Below are 19,998 nucleotides of genomic sequence, written 5' to 3'. Positions count from 1 at the left end.
GTGCAAGAGGCGCTGATTTTACATCAGGACAGGCCTGCATACACAACAACAGTAAGCGGGAATATTAGAACCACAATTTGACCCATCTGGTGGCTGTACTCACCCTTATTGAATTATACTTCCCATTTAATCTGTGAATTGCTTGCATAGGTCATGACAACTATTAAAAATCATCTCTTTCTCACAGACACACACACAGACGTCATCGCACACAACAAAACCCCAACAACCATCACCGCTTGGTTTAAATCTAAACCCACTTCTAAAACTTGATAGAGTAATCCAATTTCCACTGAATCAATCATGCGTCAATTAATTTCCTTTAACTAAAAGGTTTCCAAAATATTAGGCCATTTGCTGTGTCACATTTCCTGAAAGAACGACTGCAAAAAAAACAAAAACCAAACTTTATTATTTGGGCTCGAGGTTTTGTCAGCCTTGTAGGACTGTCCCGTACGTGGATTGGTGACCTCATCAGTAAAAGGTCAGCAGGTTAGCATCTTGGTGGAACCTCTACGTATGTCGTGGAAATTTACCTGCAAACACTCTGTACCCAGACATAATTATATGAAACAATTTTGGTTGATAATGAAAGACACAGTATTGTACAATAGCCAGACAAGAAAAGACAAATAGTATAATCCTTACTGGTGATTAGTGGGCTGTTGCTACAGACAGCCTACTAGCTCCGACACACCGTACCTTCAGGACATATGCACCATGCACTGGTACTGGCAGAGAAATATATTTTGTTGAAAACCTTAACACTGATACAATACACGTACAGTGATGTAAGTATTGTAGGTAATTCATCCCAGATTGTTAATTTACCAACAAGACTTGATGATATTTGGTGCTCAGGAATGTCCTCTTCAACTTGCATAGATCATCTACTTACTGATTCTGTGGAGATGTGAATTTAATAACAGCAAGTGAGGAAGAACCACTTGAGGCTACACATGATATTAACCATATTGTATTGAAGTGTGTCAAAATGTTGTGTTTCTCAAAGTGTGGATGAGACTTATGAAAGAATAATGCAAACCATGCCCAAGGCCTTGGTAGAAGAAATAATTGGCACTACCTATTTTCCAATACCATTTAGTAAACATGTGGCTGAATTTGACTCCTTAAGGCCACAACATGATAGATCCTCCCCCTCTTTCAGGGCCTTTGTGAATGGAATCACGAGTACATGCCTCAGGGTCTGGGACGCCACGGGGCATCAAGTCAATTTTATTTGTATAGCCCAAAGTCAAAAATTATAGATTTGCCTCAGGGGGCTTTACAGCAAATCAACATCATGTACTTAGACCCTCGCATCGGATAAGGAACACCTCCCTAAAAAAACCCTTTATAACAGGGTGAAAAAATAGGGAGAGCAACAGAGGAGGATCTCTCTCCCAAGACGGACAACGTGCAGTGGATGATGTGTTTGCACAATTTACACAACACAACACAGAAAGAGGATAACAGAATTACAATAGGACTATAAGAATGTGATGAGGAGGACGCCAAGCGGTGACCAGAATGCCACCGGAACAGCCCAGGACCTGAGCTATCACAACGTAGACCTGGCAGGAGGACAGACTACACGAGCACAGGGAAGACTCACATCACGCCATTCACTTACACGGGAGAAGAGACGCGAAATTACGTTGGTCACATTAGCTTTGTCACATTAATCAAACGATTCTCAATAGCGCCGCCTTCTGCTGACATAGTCAGCATTAACAAAGTGGATGACTTACTGGACCGTCCTAGACAACTGGGAGCAGGGGGACGGGGACAGAAGCGACTCTTCTTTTCCAGCCTGGTGACTGGGTCCTGGTGAAGTGTCTGAGGGGGGCGACGTTAGCATTCTCTGCATTGGAGAGGTACATACCAGGTTCTGCTCACTACACAAACGGTGTTAAAGGTGAAGAAGAGGGGCGTCCAGGTGCCGTAGCGGGCTATTCCGTTGCCTACCAACACAGGGATCGCCAGTTTGAATCCCCGCGTTACCTCCGGCTTGGTCGGGTGTCTCTACAGACACAATTGGCCGTGTCTGCGAGTGGGAAGCTGGATGTGGGTATGTGTCCTGGTCGCTGCACTAGCGCCTCCTCTGGTCAGTTGGGGCGCCTGCCCGGGGAGGGGGGGGGAACTGGGGGGAATGGTGTGATCCTCCCACGTGCTACGTCCCCCTGGAGAAACTCCTCACTGTCAAGTGAAAAGAAACGGCTGGGGACGCCACATGTATGGGAGGAGGCATGTGGTAGTCTGCAGCCCTCCCCGGATTAGCAGAGGGGGTGGAGCAGAGGCCCGGACGGCTCGGGAGAGTGGGGCAATTGGCCAAGCACAATTGGGGAGAAAAAGTGAAAGAGATAACAATATGGATCCACGCACCTCACTGCAAGAGGGTACCGATATACATAACGAGAAGGAAAATACTGGTGTATGTGTTAGTATCTACTGCAGGGTTGTACCTATGGCAGAGGTAAAGACACCAAGGACTTCGCTGTTCCATCTTCAGCATCCTTCTCCCGATACACCCAGCATCTCTCCTCCACACATGTCCAAACCATGTCAATCTTGCCTCTCTTGCTTTGTCTCCAAACAGTCCAACCTGAGCTGTCCCTCTAATATACTCGTCCCTAATCCTGCCCTTCTTCATCACTCCCAATGAAAATCTTATCATCTTCACCTCTGCCACCTTCAGCTCCACCACCTGTCTTTTCATCAGTGCCACTGTCTCCAAACCATACAACATAGCTGGTCTCACAACCATCTTGTAAACCTTCCCTTTAACTCTTGCTGGTACCCTTCTGTCACAAGTCACTCCTGCCAGCCCACCCAGCCTGCACTCAAGTAAATAAATCCAACCATTTTATATGTACTATAGTGTAACTGTCTGTTGTACGTATTCTGGTATGCTCTGTCATGTGTGGGCAGTTTACGTTGCTTACTTTTAGTCTTTGACTACAGATCAGCTATACTACGTTTACCTTGTCTGAACTTGTGCCTGGGGGCTCATGTGTAGCAGGACAAAGGAGGTGTTAAAAGTGCCCCATCCTCTGCCATATGGCGAGGGCCTGATAACAGAGGAATGTGTGAAAACCCTTTGAGTGTCACGGGAAGTGGTCCTGGGGGGTCCTGGCAGAAGGTGAGGGCAAAGGGAGATGACCTCTTTGAACGATATACAAGTTCTGTTACCCACCATGGTGACAGTTCACCAAGATAGGTAATGTCCTGCAGGACAGGATGGCAGGAGGCTCTGGGTTCACACCATGGCAATCAAAGCTGTGGCGTTGTTCTGCTGCAGGTTATAAACATGGTGCACTCCATGACTGGGACACTCGAGCGTGTGCACTTGTGTGTCTGTTCATTGAGCATATGAAGTTCGTATGAATTTACTGTAAGAGATATTTGTCTCACTCCTCATTTAATGTCAGACGACACCATCTACCTCAGGCATGTCTGTAACATCTATTCCAGAGTGTGTGATATACGTATTCTCTGCACCCCTGCACTTTATCGCCTCTTATTTCGCCTGTATGAGTCAGTCCTTGTGTATATATGTGAAGACTGTTGTGTTGTAGTGTTGTTATTCTATGTTAAGTACACTGAGAGAGCCACGACGCCAGAGTCAGATTCCATGTAGTGCAAACCTACATGGCCAATAAACCCGAGTTTGATTCTGATTCTCTCTTCTTCAGCTCCCTTCCGTTACACTGAACAGTTGACCCCAAGTGTTTAAACTCATCTACCTTTGCCGCCTGTACTCACCTTTACTGCCCAGTGACTGCTGGGATAGGCTCCAGCATCCCCCCCACCCTGAGAGCAGGATAAGCTGTTTGGAGAATGAATGGATGGATGGATGGATGGATGGATATTACTCTTTCCCCATATCTTCATGATGTGTATGATCAACTTTATACCTCTGTAGTTGTTACAGTTCTGCACATCGCCCTTGTTCTTGAAAATCGGTACCAGTATGCTTCTTCTCCACTCCTCAGGCATCCTCTCACTTTCCAAGATTGTGTTAAACAATCTAGTTAAAAACCCCACTGCCATCTCTCCTAAACACCTCCATACCTCCACAGGTATGTCATCAGGACCAACCACCTTTCCACTCTTCATCCTCTTCATAGCTGCCCTCACTTCCTCCTTGCTAATCCACCGCACTTCCTGATTCACTATCCCCACATCATCCAACCTTCTCTCTCTCATTTTCTTAATCCATCAGCCCCTCAAAGTACTCCTTCCTCCTTCTCAGCACACGCTCCTCGCTTGTCAGCACATTTCCATCTCTATCCTTCATCACCCTAACCTGCTGCACGTCCTTCCCAGCTTGGTCCCTCTGTCTAGCCAATCAGTACGAGTCCTTTTCTCCTTCCGTAGTGTCTAACCTGTCATACAACTCATCATACACCCTTGCCTTTGCCTTCACCACCTCTCTCTTCACTTTACGCTGCATCTCCTTGTACTCCTGTCTACTTTCTTCATCTCTCTGACTATCCCACTTCTTCTTTGTCAGCCTCTTCCTCTGTGTACTTTGTTGTACTTCCTCATTCCACTACCAAGTCTCCTTGTCTTCCTTCCTCTGTCCTGATGACACACCAAGTACCTTCCACGTTGTGTCCCTCACTATTTCCGCACCATCACCCAGTGTGTTTTAACTCCTCCCTGAACTCCACACAAGTCTTCCTTCTTCAACCTCCACCATTAGATCGTTGGTTCTGCCTTCACTCTCTTCCTCTTCTTGATCTCCAAAGTCATCCTACCGACCACCATCCGATGCTGCCTAGCTACGTTCCCCCCCTGTCACCACCTTGCAGTCTCCAGTCTCTTTCAGCTTGCACCACCTGCACAAGATCATCTGATACTTACTTACTGAACTTATTCATAAAGCGTGAACGACTACAACATTTCAGCAGTCATCTGAAAAGATCTCTGTGACACTGTTGTGTGTGTGTGTGCGTGTGCGTGCGTGCGTGTGTTTGCGTGTGCACACGCACTTACTAAGAACCAGAACTCCGTGCCGAAGTGACTGGGCGCGGTTGGGCTCCACCGTCACATTCAGCATGGTGGGGTTACCCGCGACGATGCAGACCCGGTTGTCTTGCTCCGCTTCTCGGAACATCCGCAGCAGCTGGTTCGCTATGATCCCGTTCAGCGTGGATATGGCGACCATGGGAAACACGAAGGACAAAAACGCATTAACCTGTAGAGGGGGACAAAGCGATGGGTAGAATTAGTAGGGGTTTCACTCCGAACGTGTTTGAACAGCAGTGTGTCATGGCCCAATAGACACCATGTCTGCTGCTCAGCAAATAATCCTGATTATATTCATTATTGTAGTTATGCTCTTTGCAGGAGTTTTCATTAATATATTCACTACCATTCAAAAGTTTGGGATCACATTGAAATGTCCATATTTTTGAAGGAAAAGCACTGTACTTTTCAATGAAGATAACTTTAAACTAGTCTTAACTTTAAAGAAATACACTCTATACATTGCTAATGTGGTAAATGACTATTCTAGCTGCAAATGTCTGGTTTTTGGTGCAATATCTACATAGGTGTATAGAGGCCCATTTCAAGCAACTATCACTCCAGTGTTCTAATGGTACAATGTGTTTGCTCATTGGCTCAGAAGGCTAATTGATGATTAGAAAACCCTTGTGCAATCATGTTCACACATCTGAAAACAGTTTAACTCGTTACAGAAGCTACAAAACTGACCTTCCTTTGAGCAGATTGAGTTTCTGGAGCATCACATTTGTGGGGTCAATTAAACGCTCAAAATGGCCAGAAAAAGAGAACTTTCATCTGACACTCGACAGTCTATTCTTGTTCTTAGAAATGAAGGCTATTCCATGCGAGAAATTGCTAAGAAATTGAAGATTTCCTACACCGGTGTGTACTACTCCCTTCAGAGGACAGCACAAACAGGCTCACACCAGAGTAGAAAAAGAAGTGGGAGGCCGCGTTGCACAACTGAGCAAGAAGATAAGTACATTAGAGTCTCTAGTTTGAGAAACAGACGCCTCACAGGTCCCCAACTGGCATCTTCATTAAATAGTACCCGCAAAACACCAGTGTCAACATCTACAGTGAAGAGGCGGCTGCGGGATTCTGGGCTTCAGGGCAGAGTGGCAAAGAAAAAGCCATATCTGAGACAGACCAATAAAAGAAAAAGATTAAGATGGGCAAAAGAACACAGACATTGGACAGAGGAAGACTGGAAAAAAAGTGTTGTGGACGGATGAATCCAAGTTTGAGGTGTTTGGATCACAAAGAAGAACGTTTGTGAGACGCAGAACAAATGAAAAGATGCTGGAAGAATGCCTGACGCCATCTGTTAAGCATGGTGGAGGTAATGTGATGGTCTGGGGTTGCTTTGGTGCTGGTAAGGTGGGAGATTTGTACAGGGTAAAAGGGATTCTGAATAAGGAAGGCTATCACTCCATTTTGCAACGCCATGCCATACCCAGTGGACAGCGCTTGATTGGAGCCAATTTCATCCTACAACAGGACAATGACCCTAAACACACCTCCAAATTGTGCAAGAACTATTTAGAGCAGAAGCAGGCAGCTGGTATTCTATCGGTAATGGAGTGGCCAGCGCAGTCACCAGATCTGAACCCCATTGAGCTGTTGTGGGAGCAGCTTGACCGTATGGTACGCAAGAAGTGCCCATCCAACCAATCCAACTTGTGGGAGCTGCTTCTGGAAGCGTGGGGTGCAATTTCTCCAGATTACCTCAACAAATTAACAGCTAGAATGCCAAAGGTCTGCAATGCTGTAATTGCTGCAAATGGAGGATTCTTTGACGAAAGCAAAGTTTGATGTAAAAAAAATCTTATTTCAAATACAAATCATTATTTCTAACCTTGTCAATGTCTTGAATCTATTTTCTATTCATTTCACAACATATGGTGGTGAATAAGTGTGACTTTTCATGGAAAACACAAAATTGTTTGGGTGATCCCAAACTTTTGAACGGTAGTGTATATATATATATATATATATATATATATATATATATATATATATATATATATATATATATATGCTTATTCATCATGATAATTTATGTTAGATGTTATAAGTGCAATAAGTGAACTATATTATCAATGTACACTGACTAAAAATGTGTGGCTCCTTCAAAGGTGACACAAACAGATATGAGTAGTATAAGTATCTGCTACTACTACCACCAATTTCGTCTGGTCCCGTTAGGGGGCGCCACAGCGGATCATCCGTTTCCATCTCTTCCTGTCCTCTGCATCTTGCTCTGTCACATCAGCCACCTGCATGTCCTCCCTCACCACATCCATCAACCTCCTCTTTGGCCTTCCTCTTCTCCTCTTCCCCAGCAGCTCCTTATTCAGCATCCTTCTCCCAATATACCCAGCATCTCTCCTCCACACATGTCCAAACCATCTCAATCTTATCTCTCTTGCTTTGTCTCCAAACCGTCCAGCCTGAGCTGTCCCTCTAATATACTCGTCCCTAGTCCTGTCCTTCTTCATCACTCCCAGTGAAAATCTTATCATCTTCAACTCTGCCACCTCCAGCTCCTCCTCCTGTCTTTTCATCAGTGCCACCGTCTCCAAACCATACAACATAGCTGGTCTCACTACCATCTTGTAAACCTTCCCTTTAACTCTTGCTGGTACCCTTCTCTCAGAAATCACTCCTGACACTCTTCTCCACCCACTCCACCCTGCCTGCACTCTCTTCTTCACCTCTCTCCTGCACTCCCCGTTACTTTGGACAGTTGACCCCAAGTATTTAAACTCATCCACCTTCGTCACCTCTCCTCCTTGCATCCTCATCATTCCGCTGTCCTCCCTCTCATTCACGCATATGCATTCTGTCTTGCTCCTACTGACTTTCATTCCTCTTCTCTCCAGTGCATAGCTCTCCAGTGCATACGTAGAAATGTTTGGCTCAGTTGGGGAGACCACTGGATCAGCACTGTGGAGGTGGCAGTGGTTTGTTTCACCCATTTGGCCTCCATCATATGGACTCCATCATATGGTCTCCACCATTTGGCCTCCATCATATGGTCTCCACCATATGGCCTCCATCATATGGTCTCCACCATATGGGTGTCCTGCAGCTGCCGCTGATCTGCACAGGGTTCTGTACAAAGTCATTTGTAAACGGCGTCCACTTCAACGGATAAACGTGAACGTGGCAAACATTTGCTTCAGGCAGGAAGCTGTAGTCACGTGTTTTATCTACACGTTGGTTAATCTCAGAGAACACAGCTACTATCTTAGCGAGCATAATACAACGCTTAAAGGAAGCTAGACCCAGCACAGCCCTCCAGAATAAGTCTAATCTTTTTGAAGTAGAGGGTAGACCTAGAAATAAACCTGGTTTAAGAAAGAAAAAAAAACATCCCGGGATATGAGTGGAAAGGGTTGTTCTAGCCACTGCATTCATAACCTTTTTTTACTCGAACATATCTTAACCACGTCATGTGATATGCTACTTCAGTACACAATATATATATATATATATAGCAGCGAATTAGGGAGCAGTTCGGCCGGATCGTCACACGAACTCGGATTTCCCACACCGCAGGCGACAACGTTAACCGCTCGACTAAAGGGTCCGACCAGTGCCAAGGGCTAGCGTGTCTACTTATTCGTGTGCGTTACAATACATATATATACACACACACACACACACACACACACACACACACACACACACACACACACACACACACACACACACACACACACACACACACATATACTGGAGCCACTACAGAAAGTTGCAGATGAACACTTCATATCCAGGAATTCACGTTACAGATCCTACCACGTTCGAACAGTGACCATGTATAGTCCAGCCATGTAGGTTTTGACCTGATCTTGTTCCTCTTTGGAGAGGAGCTGCTACTGATGTCGGCACACATCCGGCAACTGAGCTACGCAAGGCCACGTGCAGCGTGCCTTCAGACTGCACGCGCACACATTAAAAAAGGTATTGAGGAGTTTGTCAGACTCTATGTAAGTAGAACACAGTAAAAAAAAAAAACAGATACCGAACTACCCCTTCCAGGTAGTATAAGGCCTTCATTACTGCTGTCATAAGCTGCAGTAGCATATGAAAACATCACTAGTGTGTCGAGTATTTCAAAAATCCCTGTTGTCCAAACGGATTAAGACAAAAGACACGAGAGCTCACACAGGCAGGGCAGCAATTAGAGAGGGGAGCAGGATTAGGAAGAGGGAGGATGGCTGACGAGGGAGGTGGAATGCCACGCCGACCTCTTAAACCGTGGTGGATCTACAGTATTGAACAGACTCGGAGGAGTAGAAATGATGAGGAGTCTGTCTCCGCCTTAGCCCCCCTTGTTTGTTTTAGTGATTTTTGAGCAGCCCCCATGGTGCCCAGACACGTGACAGAAACACCTTCCACGAGGGCAAACCGACCAGATCCAGGAGGGGGCGTTTCTGCAGGAGCCATTGCCTCCTCTCCGTGCTTCTCCGCCGTTGGCAGAATGTAAAAGAGGTAGAAGGCACTGAGGATAAATGATGGAGAAAGCAGGAATAAGGAGAGGGACAGAGAAACACAGACAGCAGTAGAAGTGGTGCTGTCGGAGTAATTGTGACAGAGTGCAGAATAGATGGCGCTGTGCAATACATCAGTCACTGAAGTGACTTGTGTTATTATACTGGGTGACAGACATGAGGAGAATAAACACGTACGTGCAGATGTGCAGTGAAGGAGATGTGTAGCACTTATAGCTGTGTATTTATGTGTGTATGTCTGTATATAACAAAGGCAAATGACCAGTTTTCGCATATCAACCTTTCTTTTCTATCGCGCCAGCATTGTATTTTCCTGAGCACGCTCTCTCCATCTGTGGAGCTCTTGCGCACCTGTGCACAAAGGGTCTCTGTCTCCTCATGTTCTCTCACGAAAGTATCACACATTTAAGGACGATCTGGTGCTAAACTTTTGGGGTTTTTTTTGGGAGGGGGGGCGCAATTTACCTTGTCGCAGCACACCTGACAGCTGCTTTAATGTCCACACAGTCCCAGAGTTATTAAGAAGGACAATGTAGCCTATAGGTTTTATCAGGGTTCGTAAACGGTGGATGATTGACAACTCAGGCCAGGGCTGGTTGTGGGTGTGAACATGATTGACAGCCACGAGAACTGTCCAATCACATTAAACCAAAAAACATTAAAACAATACCGATTCGCCGCCAGTAAAAGTGGGAGTGTCTGGGGCGCACAGAACTGCGCCCCCTGGAAAATCTGAAGAAACCAATCAGACAGCAGCCTCAGGTCACCTGCTCGCCACAAGTTTGAGGGCTTACATAAGGTATCGTTGGGCCGGCGCCCCTCACCCAGGAAGTATATGTATTCAGACAGGAAGTATATGTATTCAGACAGGAAATATATGTATTCAGACAGGAATCACCCAAATACCATTTGAACCAATATTTAATGCTGCTGACAGACTGAAAACACTTGTGTTTCATCATTATTTGCGTTGTACAAGTAAAGCATATTTAACATGTTTAAGGAGATTTTCATCTCTTGATATTGGAAGGGGGCGGCGCCCCAGCGCCCTCTACTGGCCAGCTGCCACTGGCGCTCACAGAAGTACAGGGCGCAGACGCTGTGCGGACGGACCACACCTTTTCACAGTCTTTTCATAGTCCAGTCGTACCAACGCATACCCAAGGCCTACATTTGCCACAATCTTTGAGCGTCGTTTTCCTTTTCTGCCGGAAGTTACAGACTGTAAACAACATGGCGCTGTCCACGAATGAAGAAGAAGAGCTGCTTAAATCCCAACGTAAAACAGTTCTCTTGGATTAAACCTGATGCAAGCAGCAAGTCGAGAATTGATTTTTGGCTCGGTACAGAGGCAGTGAAGAGAGCTACATTTAATTCTTCCATTGCACAGGCCCCCTTAACTGACCATTGTTTAGTCTCGGTAGTTTTGAATCCAGTCATGAAGCCTCTAAACTCCAGAGGCTATTGGAAGTTTAATGATGATCTGTTGAAAAATGAGGACTATCGTGCCAATATTAGAAGACTGATTTCTGAAATTAAAAAGGACGTCCAACTCTCCTCTAACTGCAGCAAATGGGAGTTTCAGAAGTACAAGATTCGAGAGCACTCTATTGGCTTTAGTAAAAATCTGTGCAGACAAAACAGAGAGTATGAATGTACATTGTTAAGAACATCTGCATGTACACATAATAATCAGGACAATAACAACTGTAATGGACATAGTGACAATCTTGTTTCTTTGCAGTCTAGGTTAGATGGGCTTTACATTAAAAAAGCCCAAGGAGCATCTGTGAGATCTCGGGCCAGGTGGATGGAAGAAGGCGAAAGAAATGCTGCTTAAAAAAACCACAATAAATAAGCTTATTATTAAGGGGTCTGAATCCTCTGAGCTAAAGGATATAGCAAATGAGGTATTTAATTTCTATAAGTCACTATACTCCTCTTCGTTTTCTGTCTCTGGTTCGATGCAGTTTTTTGACAAGGTTAAAGGTCACCTGCCCAGCATTGATCAACCCTTCAAAGATTTGTGTGACTCAGACGTTCTTATAGAAGAATCTGATTATGTTATCCGAAAAATGGCTACAGGTAAATCTCCTGGCTCCGATGGTCTTACTGCAAACTTATTCAAATGTTTTTGGTCAGATATTAGAGAATTATTACTAAATGCAATAAAGGACTGCATAGAAAGGCAGGAACTGACCCCAACTATGAAACAAGGGGTAATAATTTTGATCCCTAAACCGGGGAAAGATAAAAGTATTCTGGATAATTTAAGGCCTATCACTTTGCTAAATACAGACTATAAGATTATGTCAGGAGTGTTAGCTGCCAGACTGAAAGAAGGTATAACACAAATAGTGAAACACAGTCTGGTTTTATCAAGGGAAGATCTATTCACAATAACATCCGCCTGCTTCTGGATCTGCTAGATTACAGTGATTTAGTTGAAGATGATGGATTCTTACTGTTTCTAGATTTTCACAAAGCGTTTGATTCTGTTGAGCACCCTTTCATCTTACAAGCCCTACATCATTTTGGTTTTGGAGAAACGTTTGTTGGTGTCATAAGCATGTTATACAACGATATAAACAGTTGTGTGTCCTTACCTGGTGGTACCTGCCCGAGATTTGGTTTTAAGAGAGGCATTAGACAAGGCTGCGGCAGCTCCCCTTTGTTATTCACTATTGTAGCAGAATGACTTTCCATTCTAATTAAAAATGATAACATTGAGGGCCTAGAGGCCTTGGGCAACAAGTTATTGATAAGCCAACTTGCGGATGACACCATACTTTTCTTAAAAAAATGCCTCCCAGATCCCTTTGGCCCTTAAATATTTTGAGCTCTTCACCAAAGCATCAGGTTTAACTCTGAATATAAGCAAATGTGAACTTCTGGCAAAACATGAGCATCATTCTAGCTCTTTATTTGGTGTCCCTGTTAAAACTGAGGTTAAATATTTAGGAATTAACTTAAGTAAAAACCTTGAATCAAGAGAAGAGATGAATGTTCAGAATATTATTATAAAGTGTGAAGCTATATTAAACAGCTGGTTATAGAGGGACATTACTGTTTGGGAGGATTCTATTCACCAAGATGGAGAGACTCTCTAAATTTATTTATCCTGCTTACTCATTGGCTATTTCATCAAGAATGATTAAATCCATAAACCAAACTAATTTCAATTTTATTTGGAAAAACAAGTGTCATTATATCAGGGAAAGTGGCCTCTTGAAAAGTTATGAAAACGGGGGGTTGAACGCCATTGATTTTGACATTATGAATGGTGTGATCAAACTGAAGTGGCTGAAAGCCTTTGTCATGGATGAGACTGTGTTTTGGCATGCCCTTCCTAATGCAGTCTTTAAACAGTTGAGAGGGATTGCTTTTCTTTTGAACTGTCCAAGATACTGTCACGTTTATCCGCCTTTCATAAACTAGTTTTGCAATATTGGAAACCTTTGTTTAAACACAACTCTACCCCCCATGCAGTTCCAATTTTGAATAATAGCTGTATCTTGTTTAAGGGAAAATCTTTGTTTTCGGAAGAGTGGTGGAAGAAGGGTATTTGGTCCATTCCACACATCATGGATGACAGAGGCAATCTATTGAATTATAATGAGTTGTGTTTGAAATATAGTTTATCCTCCTCTGTAAAGGTCTATGACATGGTAATAGGTGCGATCCCTATACAACTCAAGATGGTGGTCTCACAGTGTCTTATCTACTCCTCTGTCAGCCCCACACTTCACCCCTTAATGATTGACAACTTAAAATTTGTCGACAGAACCTGCAATAATGTCTTTATCAGAAACTCTCCGTTGAAGATATGCTATCCTGACCCTTTGAGAAGGAATTGTATTTTAGACATGTACTCACTTTTGAATGCCCATAAAATTAGAAAACGATTCCCTATCCCCCCCAAAGCCAAAGAGGTTCGCTTCAAGATAATTACTGATATTTACCCCTCCAGTGAATTTATAGGATTAAAATGTAATGTAGACTGTAATTTCTGCCAATTCTGCAAGACAGACATAGAATCAACGGATCATTTATTCTTCCACTGTAACATTACTTACTATAAGTATTGGTATAATGATTATGTAGCCCGTGGAATTAGATACCACACAGGACACAATTACTTCCGGGGTTCTTGTAGCTTTAATTTTATTGTTTGAACCTTCGAATGCAGATCGTTTTACTGAGTGCATACATTCCTGTGTCTTTCGAGCAAACAGCTCATAAATGTTCACAGATGTGGCAAGTTTAACAGAAAAGATTTTAAAAAGGGAAATAATAAATACAAAATACGGTGCAAAATACGGCAGTGGACTATGTACGTTAAACAGGGTTTAACAAAGACATGTGGAACTTCCTGAAGATCGCGCAACTTCTCACTCTGTCAGTTACCTTTAAACAGAATTAAAATGCATATAAAACCTTTACATCCCAAATACAATGGCATGGTGTGGCTTTATTCACGCCAACATTACCTTGTCATGCCTGCAATGGCGAACAGCGGTCGACGGCTCGCGCCCAAAATCACCGAGCATCAACTCCAGTAGCGTCTAAATCAAACCATCTTGTCAAATTACCGACATACAATATTGTTTGGAATAATGTTACAGGTATATTTCACAAGATATTTACCCTTACTTACTACGGAGTCAGAGCACTGTCACACCGCAATCTTCAGGCGCTCCACACAAGAAAAAAAAAGAAAGAATACCCAAGATGCACTTGGATAACTTGCACGGAGTTACAATAAAAGTCCGCCACTGCCACTTACTGGTCAAAACATGCAATGACAACCAAAACTATAAAAATACACTCACAATCTGCCTCACAATTTAAATACATCAAATTACATTTTACATGGCTTGACAGTGTAACAATTACATATATTAACAGTTAAACTATACTAAATTTAAGTGGAAAATCTTTTAACATATTTAACAGATTTACCACCCGGCTACATACTCCCCTGCAAATATAGTCAACGTCCTCGGTGACTACGAAACATGAACTGACTCAAATACTCCCTGCAAGGCCTTTTCAAAGAGAGCAGCACCCAGGCTTGTCAAAACCTTAGAGACCATGTCTGTGCTGACTGAGACTGCATTACAGGCTGACTTTGGCAGATGAAATGGGTTTGAATGAGATCCAGCCATTTCCCGCTTGCTTTGCCTAATGGCAGGTTTAGGTGCATAGGTTCTACGTCCTGCTCCACCAGCATCATCTGTTAGTGCGGGCCTGTCCCTGTTTTCAATAATGGGCAAGTCACTGTCGCTAACGTTTGGATGCACATCATTAACACATTCTGTTTCTGTGCCACAATTTCTCATATCTGAATAACCTTCCTCAGGTCCTTCACCGTCACTCTCATCTGTGGGTGCTGTCACAGGTAAACTAACACTTTCTGCTGCAACAGGCAGGTTAGGTACTTGCACAAGCCGGCGAGGGATGACTTCCTCAACAATAACAAAATCAGCCTCAGGTGACTCAGGCTCATCCTCAGCTACAGGCTGTGTAGTGGTCTGTAACCTAGTTCTAGTTCTTGGTTTGGGAACTGGTTTCGCACAAGGTCGCAACTCTGACCTATGAACTCTTTTAATGGGACCTCCCTCAAAAGGTTCAACAGTGTGTGTGGTACCCTGGATGTCAACTACCTTGTAGACTGTTGAGGTCCATGTGTCCTGAATCTTATGTCTACCTGGGGGTCTGTGACGTAGGAAAACCAACTGACCAATGGCCACAGGAGGACAATACACCTTCTCATTTTGCAGTGAGATCCTCTCAGCTGCCTTCTGCTCTGAGTACTCTCTGGCTCTCTCATGTGCCTGTCGGAGTCTCTCCTGATGAACAGACAACCAATCCTGTTTCCTGTCTGACACACACTCACGCCCTAATAAAGCATCTACTGGGAGATGTGGCTGTACCCCAAAAGCAAATAATAAGGCGAGTACCCTGTGGTGGAATGAGGAGTGACATTATATGCATATACTACTTCAGACAGATGCTCTGGCCAACGCTTTTTTTTCTCTGGTGGGAGTGTCCTTAACAAGTCATGGAGTGTGCGATTGTATCTTTCACACTGACCGTTTCCCTGTGGCCTGTAGGGAGTTGTTCGTGTCTTTTTAACCCCATAGAGTTTGCACAGCTCTGCTATAATTTCACTCTCGAAATTTCGACCTTGGTCTGAGTGCAGTCTCTCTGGGACCCCATATTTCATGAACCACTCCCTGAGCAAAACTTTAGCTGTAGTGTCAGCCTTCTGGTCTTTGGTAGCATACGCTTGTGTGAACTTTGTAAACACATCGGTCACAACAAGGACACTTTCACGGCCATCTGAAGCTGCCTCCAACACTGTAAAATCAACAGCCACCACTTCTAGAGGTCGGGAGGCCAGGAATGCCTGAACTGGAGCATGGATTTTTGGCTGAGGCATCTTGGTCAAAATGCACCGCTCGCAGTTTTTAACCCAGCTTTCCACATCCTCGCATAGCCCTACCCAAAAACACCTCCCTCTTAGCAGGTTTACAGTGCGCTCTATGCCCTGATGTCCCATGTTGTTATGTACATTTTCTAGAACTTGGTCCCTCAAACAACTAGGCACGAGTAACTGCCACACTTCTCCATGACGTGGGTCTGTGATAACCCTGTACAACAACCCTTCTCGTTGTTGTATGCATCTCCATTGTTTCAACAATCTTTTCACTTGACTAGACAGGGCTGCTCTCTCTCTGGGACATGGCCTCCTCCCCCGATCCCAAAATGCCCTAAATTCTTTTAGGGTGGGGTCACCGGCCTGAAAACCTACCAGCTCCTCTCTGGTATAACCTGGCAGTGTGGGGCTGTTGCCCTGTTTAGTGCCTGTCTCACCAGACCTCGACTCCCCAGCACGGATCTGTCTCACTTTGTACCACTCCAGACCTCTAGAGACAAGACCAGGATCCAGAACTGTTCCTCGCTCAATCAGGTTACACACAGTGATACAGTCGTCAAAATCCGAGTCAGGGTCTGTTTCAGGCTCCCCTGCAAACCCCTGCCTAGAGAGAGCATCTGCGGCGGCATTACTGCAACCAGGACGGTACTTAACCTCGAAATCAAAAACAGACAGTTGCGCTACCCACCTCTGCTCTATAGCACCTAACTTGGCTGTCTTGAGGTGGCAGAGGGGATTGTTATCAGTCAGGACAACAAACTTTGAACCAAGCAAGTAACCCCTGAATTTTTCAGCAACTGCCCATTTTAAGGCAAGCAACTCCAACTTCATGCTACTATAATTTCGGTCATTCTTCTCAGCCTGGCGTAGTCTGCGGCTAGCATATGCTAGGACACGTCTGGTGTCACCTTGCTGCTGACACAATACAGCGCCTAATCCATGCTGACTAGCATCTGCCTCAACTACAAATGGTTGTGTGAAATCGGCAAAACCCAAAATGGGAGCAGAGGTAAGTTTTTCCTTTAACTGCTCAAAGGAAGAGTCACACTCTGGTGTCCACATATTACAAAACTGGTGACCTACTTTCCCTGTTTTTTTCACACCTGAACATTTGTTGACTAGGTCATGCAGTGGCCCGGCAATCTGTGAGAAGCTTCGAATGAATCTCCTGTAGTAACTACAGAAACCCAAGAACGACTGCAGCTCTTTGGCAGTGGTTGGGACCTTCCAGTTCTTAACAGCAGAGACCTTGGAGGGGTCAGTTCCTATACCTTCTGCTGACACCTGATGACCCAAAAACTTTACTGACTGTTGTAGAAAAGCACACTTCTGCAACTTCACCTTAAGGCCCGTCTCTGCCAGTCTCTTAAACACAGTCTCAAGTCTCTCCAAATGCTGCTCAAATGTCTCTGAAAAAACCAAGATGTCATCTAGGTAGACCAGGAGTATCTGAAAAATGAGATCATTCATAGTAACTTGCATAAGTCTCTGAAATGTAGCTGGACCGTTACAAACACCAAAAGGCATTCTCACGTACTCATACAGACCAAACGGTGTAGTAAATGCAGTCTTAGTCCGATCTCTCTCATGCATAGCTACCTGGTGGTATCCGCTCGCAAGATCTATGGTCGAAAAGAACTTTGCCCCTCTCAGCGCATCAAAACTCTCATCAATTCTCGGGAGCGGGAATGCATCACGTCTTGTCTTTGAGTTGAGTTTCCTGTAATCGACACATAGCCTCAGACTACCATCTGCCTTTCTCACTAGTACTATGGGCGAAGCATAAGCACTAGAGCTTTCTTGAATGACCCCTTTTTTAAGCAGCTTGCCAATATGTTCCCTGACTTCACTGTACTGTGTGGGTGGGATTCATCTGTATGGCTGTGTTACAGGTATGTCATCTGTCAGATGGATCTCATGTTGTACTTTGTCAGTGTGGCCTAGATCTTCATCTTCTGTTGCAAACACAAAAGAGTACTTCTCCAGTAACAAAGTCAGCTGTGCTTGCTGTTCTGGGCTACCACAAAAATTGAGCTTGCCGAGAATTTCCTGCACATCTGTCGGTGTTTCGGGGTGTTCACTGATACTCACTTGTTCAGTGTCTGCTGAGATTCTCTGGAACTGTACCTCACAAAGCTCATCACTTTTCACACAGTCTACCTGAGTCACACCCCTAGCCTAGTCCATGGCCCTAGCCAGATATCTTCATCAGACATGTTCATGACTCGGACTGGAAAAATGTGATTGCCCGATGAAACCAAAGTAGGCACAACAACCAAACCTCCAGGAACGGGGACACCCACAGACTCCAGCAACAACAAAAAAGAACCATCCTCACTCACAGTCCTGAGTCCCCTAGCCATAACTGTAGCAGCAGATGAAGCAGGTATATGGACTACATCCTTACCAGCTACCCTAGCGAAAGAGAGTCTGTCTGTTGCATGTACTGCATGAAGATGATTAAAAGCCTCTCTCCAGTTTGAGTCAAACCTCTCCTGCAGTGTGGTGTCAAACTCAGTGTGTACTAGCTCTCTGCATTTTTTGACAATGTTCATCCCTATTAGACCTGGAACAGAGGAAGAGTGTTCAGAATCTTTAACTATCTGAAAACCTCGCTCTGGGATAGTCAGACCCATGGCTTCTACATCAAGCTCCACATAGCCCATATAGGGTATGTCTAATCCATTAGCTGCAGTGATCTTTAACCACTCAAATGCCGGGTGAATGTCTTCGCGTTTCACTGACAGGTGTTCCCTGAAAAAAAACTCAGAAATTGTACTGACCTGGCTACCAGTGTAAAGTAAGCAGGACACTGTAACACCTCGTAGTTTCACCTCAACAGTTTTACATTCTCCGACTGCACACTCTAAGATCCTGCTTCTGTCTGGAGTCTCTTTTGGTGAGCCAGCTTCCTCCCCTCGAGTTGTGTGGCTCATGACAACTGAGGGTGCGAGTTTTCCTGCACTACATAAGAACTAGGTGTTGCGTCCCCTTGACCCCCTCTGGCCTGTGAGCATTTTCTTGCAATGTGACCTATGCCTCTACACTTGAAACAGATAGGCTGACCATCTGGTGTGAACTTTGGCTGGGGTCTAGGTCGTGGCTTGGGCTCTAGGAATGTCTGTTGAGTGCTGCGCTTACTCAGTTCACCTACAGCAAAGGCTAGATCAGCGAGTGTTTTGCCTAACTCTGCTAGCTGTTTTTCCTGATGGGCTACTGCTCTCCGAACATCATTTAATGCAATACCTTGGTCATTGTTTGTTTTAATAATAGAGCACTGGGTTTCCGGAACCTGATGTAACTTGGTTGCTCTTTATGACCCTGGGACGATGAGACCTGCTGTCCTCCATCTCCCACAGGAGGGCCTCATTCCTCACATCTAGAAGACTGCTCTCTGGTTTGTCCCTAACCATTTTCCTGAGTTCACGCCTGAGTGCTGCTTCTCTTAAACCCTCAATAAACCGGTCTCTGAGCACAGTTTTCTCATTAGGTATTACATCTGTGGACTGTTTCACTACAGAGCTCAAAATCTGGGATAGTGCATGGGAGTAGTCACGGAGGTCTTCTCCATCAGTTTGGTTACGGTTGTAAAAGGTCTGCAAAAGCTGTGTGGAACTGCGCTTTTCCCCAAATGCATTGCTCAGGTAAGAGTATAAATCACTGGGCCCCACTGACTGACCCCTCATGCATAGTCGCACCTCTTCCAATGCAGGGCCATGCAATAGAGATAGTATATAGTCACATTGTTCTTCTGTTGTTTGCTCTCTGTATCTTAAAACCCTTTCAACCTCTTCAATAAACTCTTCGACAGATCTCCTGTCTGTACCACACTCCCCACTAAATGCTTGGATCTGGCGTTCTCTTGGAAAGTAGATGTATGAACGTGTGGGTGCACTGTTATCACTTGCTCTCTGAGCCCTTGCTTCACCATTTAACCTGGTGAGCTCATCTCGCAGTCTGGCAAGCTCTTGCATGGTGGTCTGCATTTCTTTTGTAGCACCTTCACCTATACCCATT

At 44.6% G+C, this 19,998-nt stretch overlaps 1 protein-coding gene across 1 annotated transcript in view; it reads right to left on the bottom strand.

The window, feature by feature from the left end:
- Positions 1-563: 563 nt before the first annotated feature.
- The window catches only part of LOC130130426 (neurotensin receptor type 1-like), a 60,226-nt gene continuing 40,791 nt past the window's right edge, over positions 564-19,998 (bottom strand). The window contains exons 2-3 of the mRNA XM_056300136.1: positions 5,002-5,203; positions 564-643 (exon numbers count right to left, since the gene is read on the bottom strand). Coding sequence (XP_056156111.1) covers positions 564-643; positions 5,002-5,203 — 282 coding nt within the window. The remainder of the gene's footprint in view (positions 644-5,001; positions 5,204-19,998) is intronic.

Source organism: Lampris incognitus, chromosome 2 (genome assembly GCF_029633865.1).
Source record: "Lampris incognitus isolate fLamInc1 chromosome 2, fLamInc1.hap2, whole genome shotgun sequence".
In the NCBI taxonomy this organism is placed as follows: domain Eukaryota; kingdom Metazoa; phylum Chordata; class Actinopteri; order Lampriformes; family Lampridae; genus Lampris; species Lampris incognitus.
The sequence above is the reverse complement of the archived record's forward strand: the minus strand, read 5'-3'. Positions and strand labels throughout refer to the sequence as shown.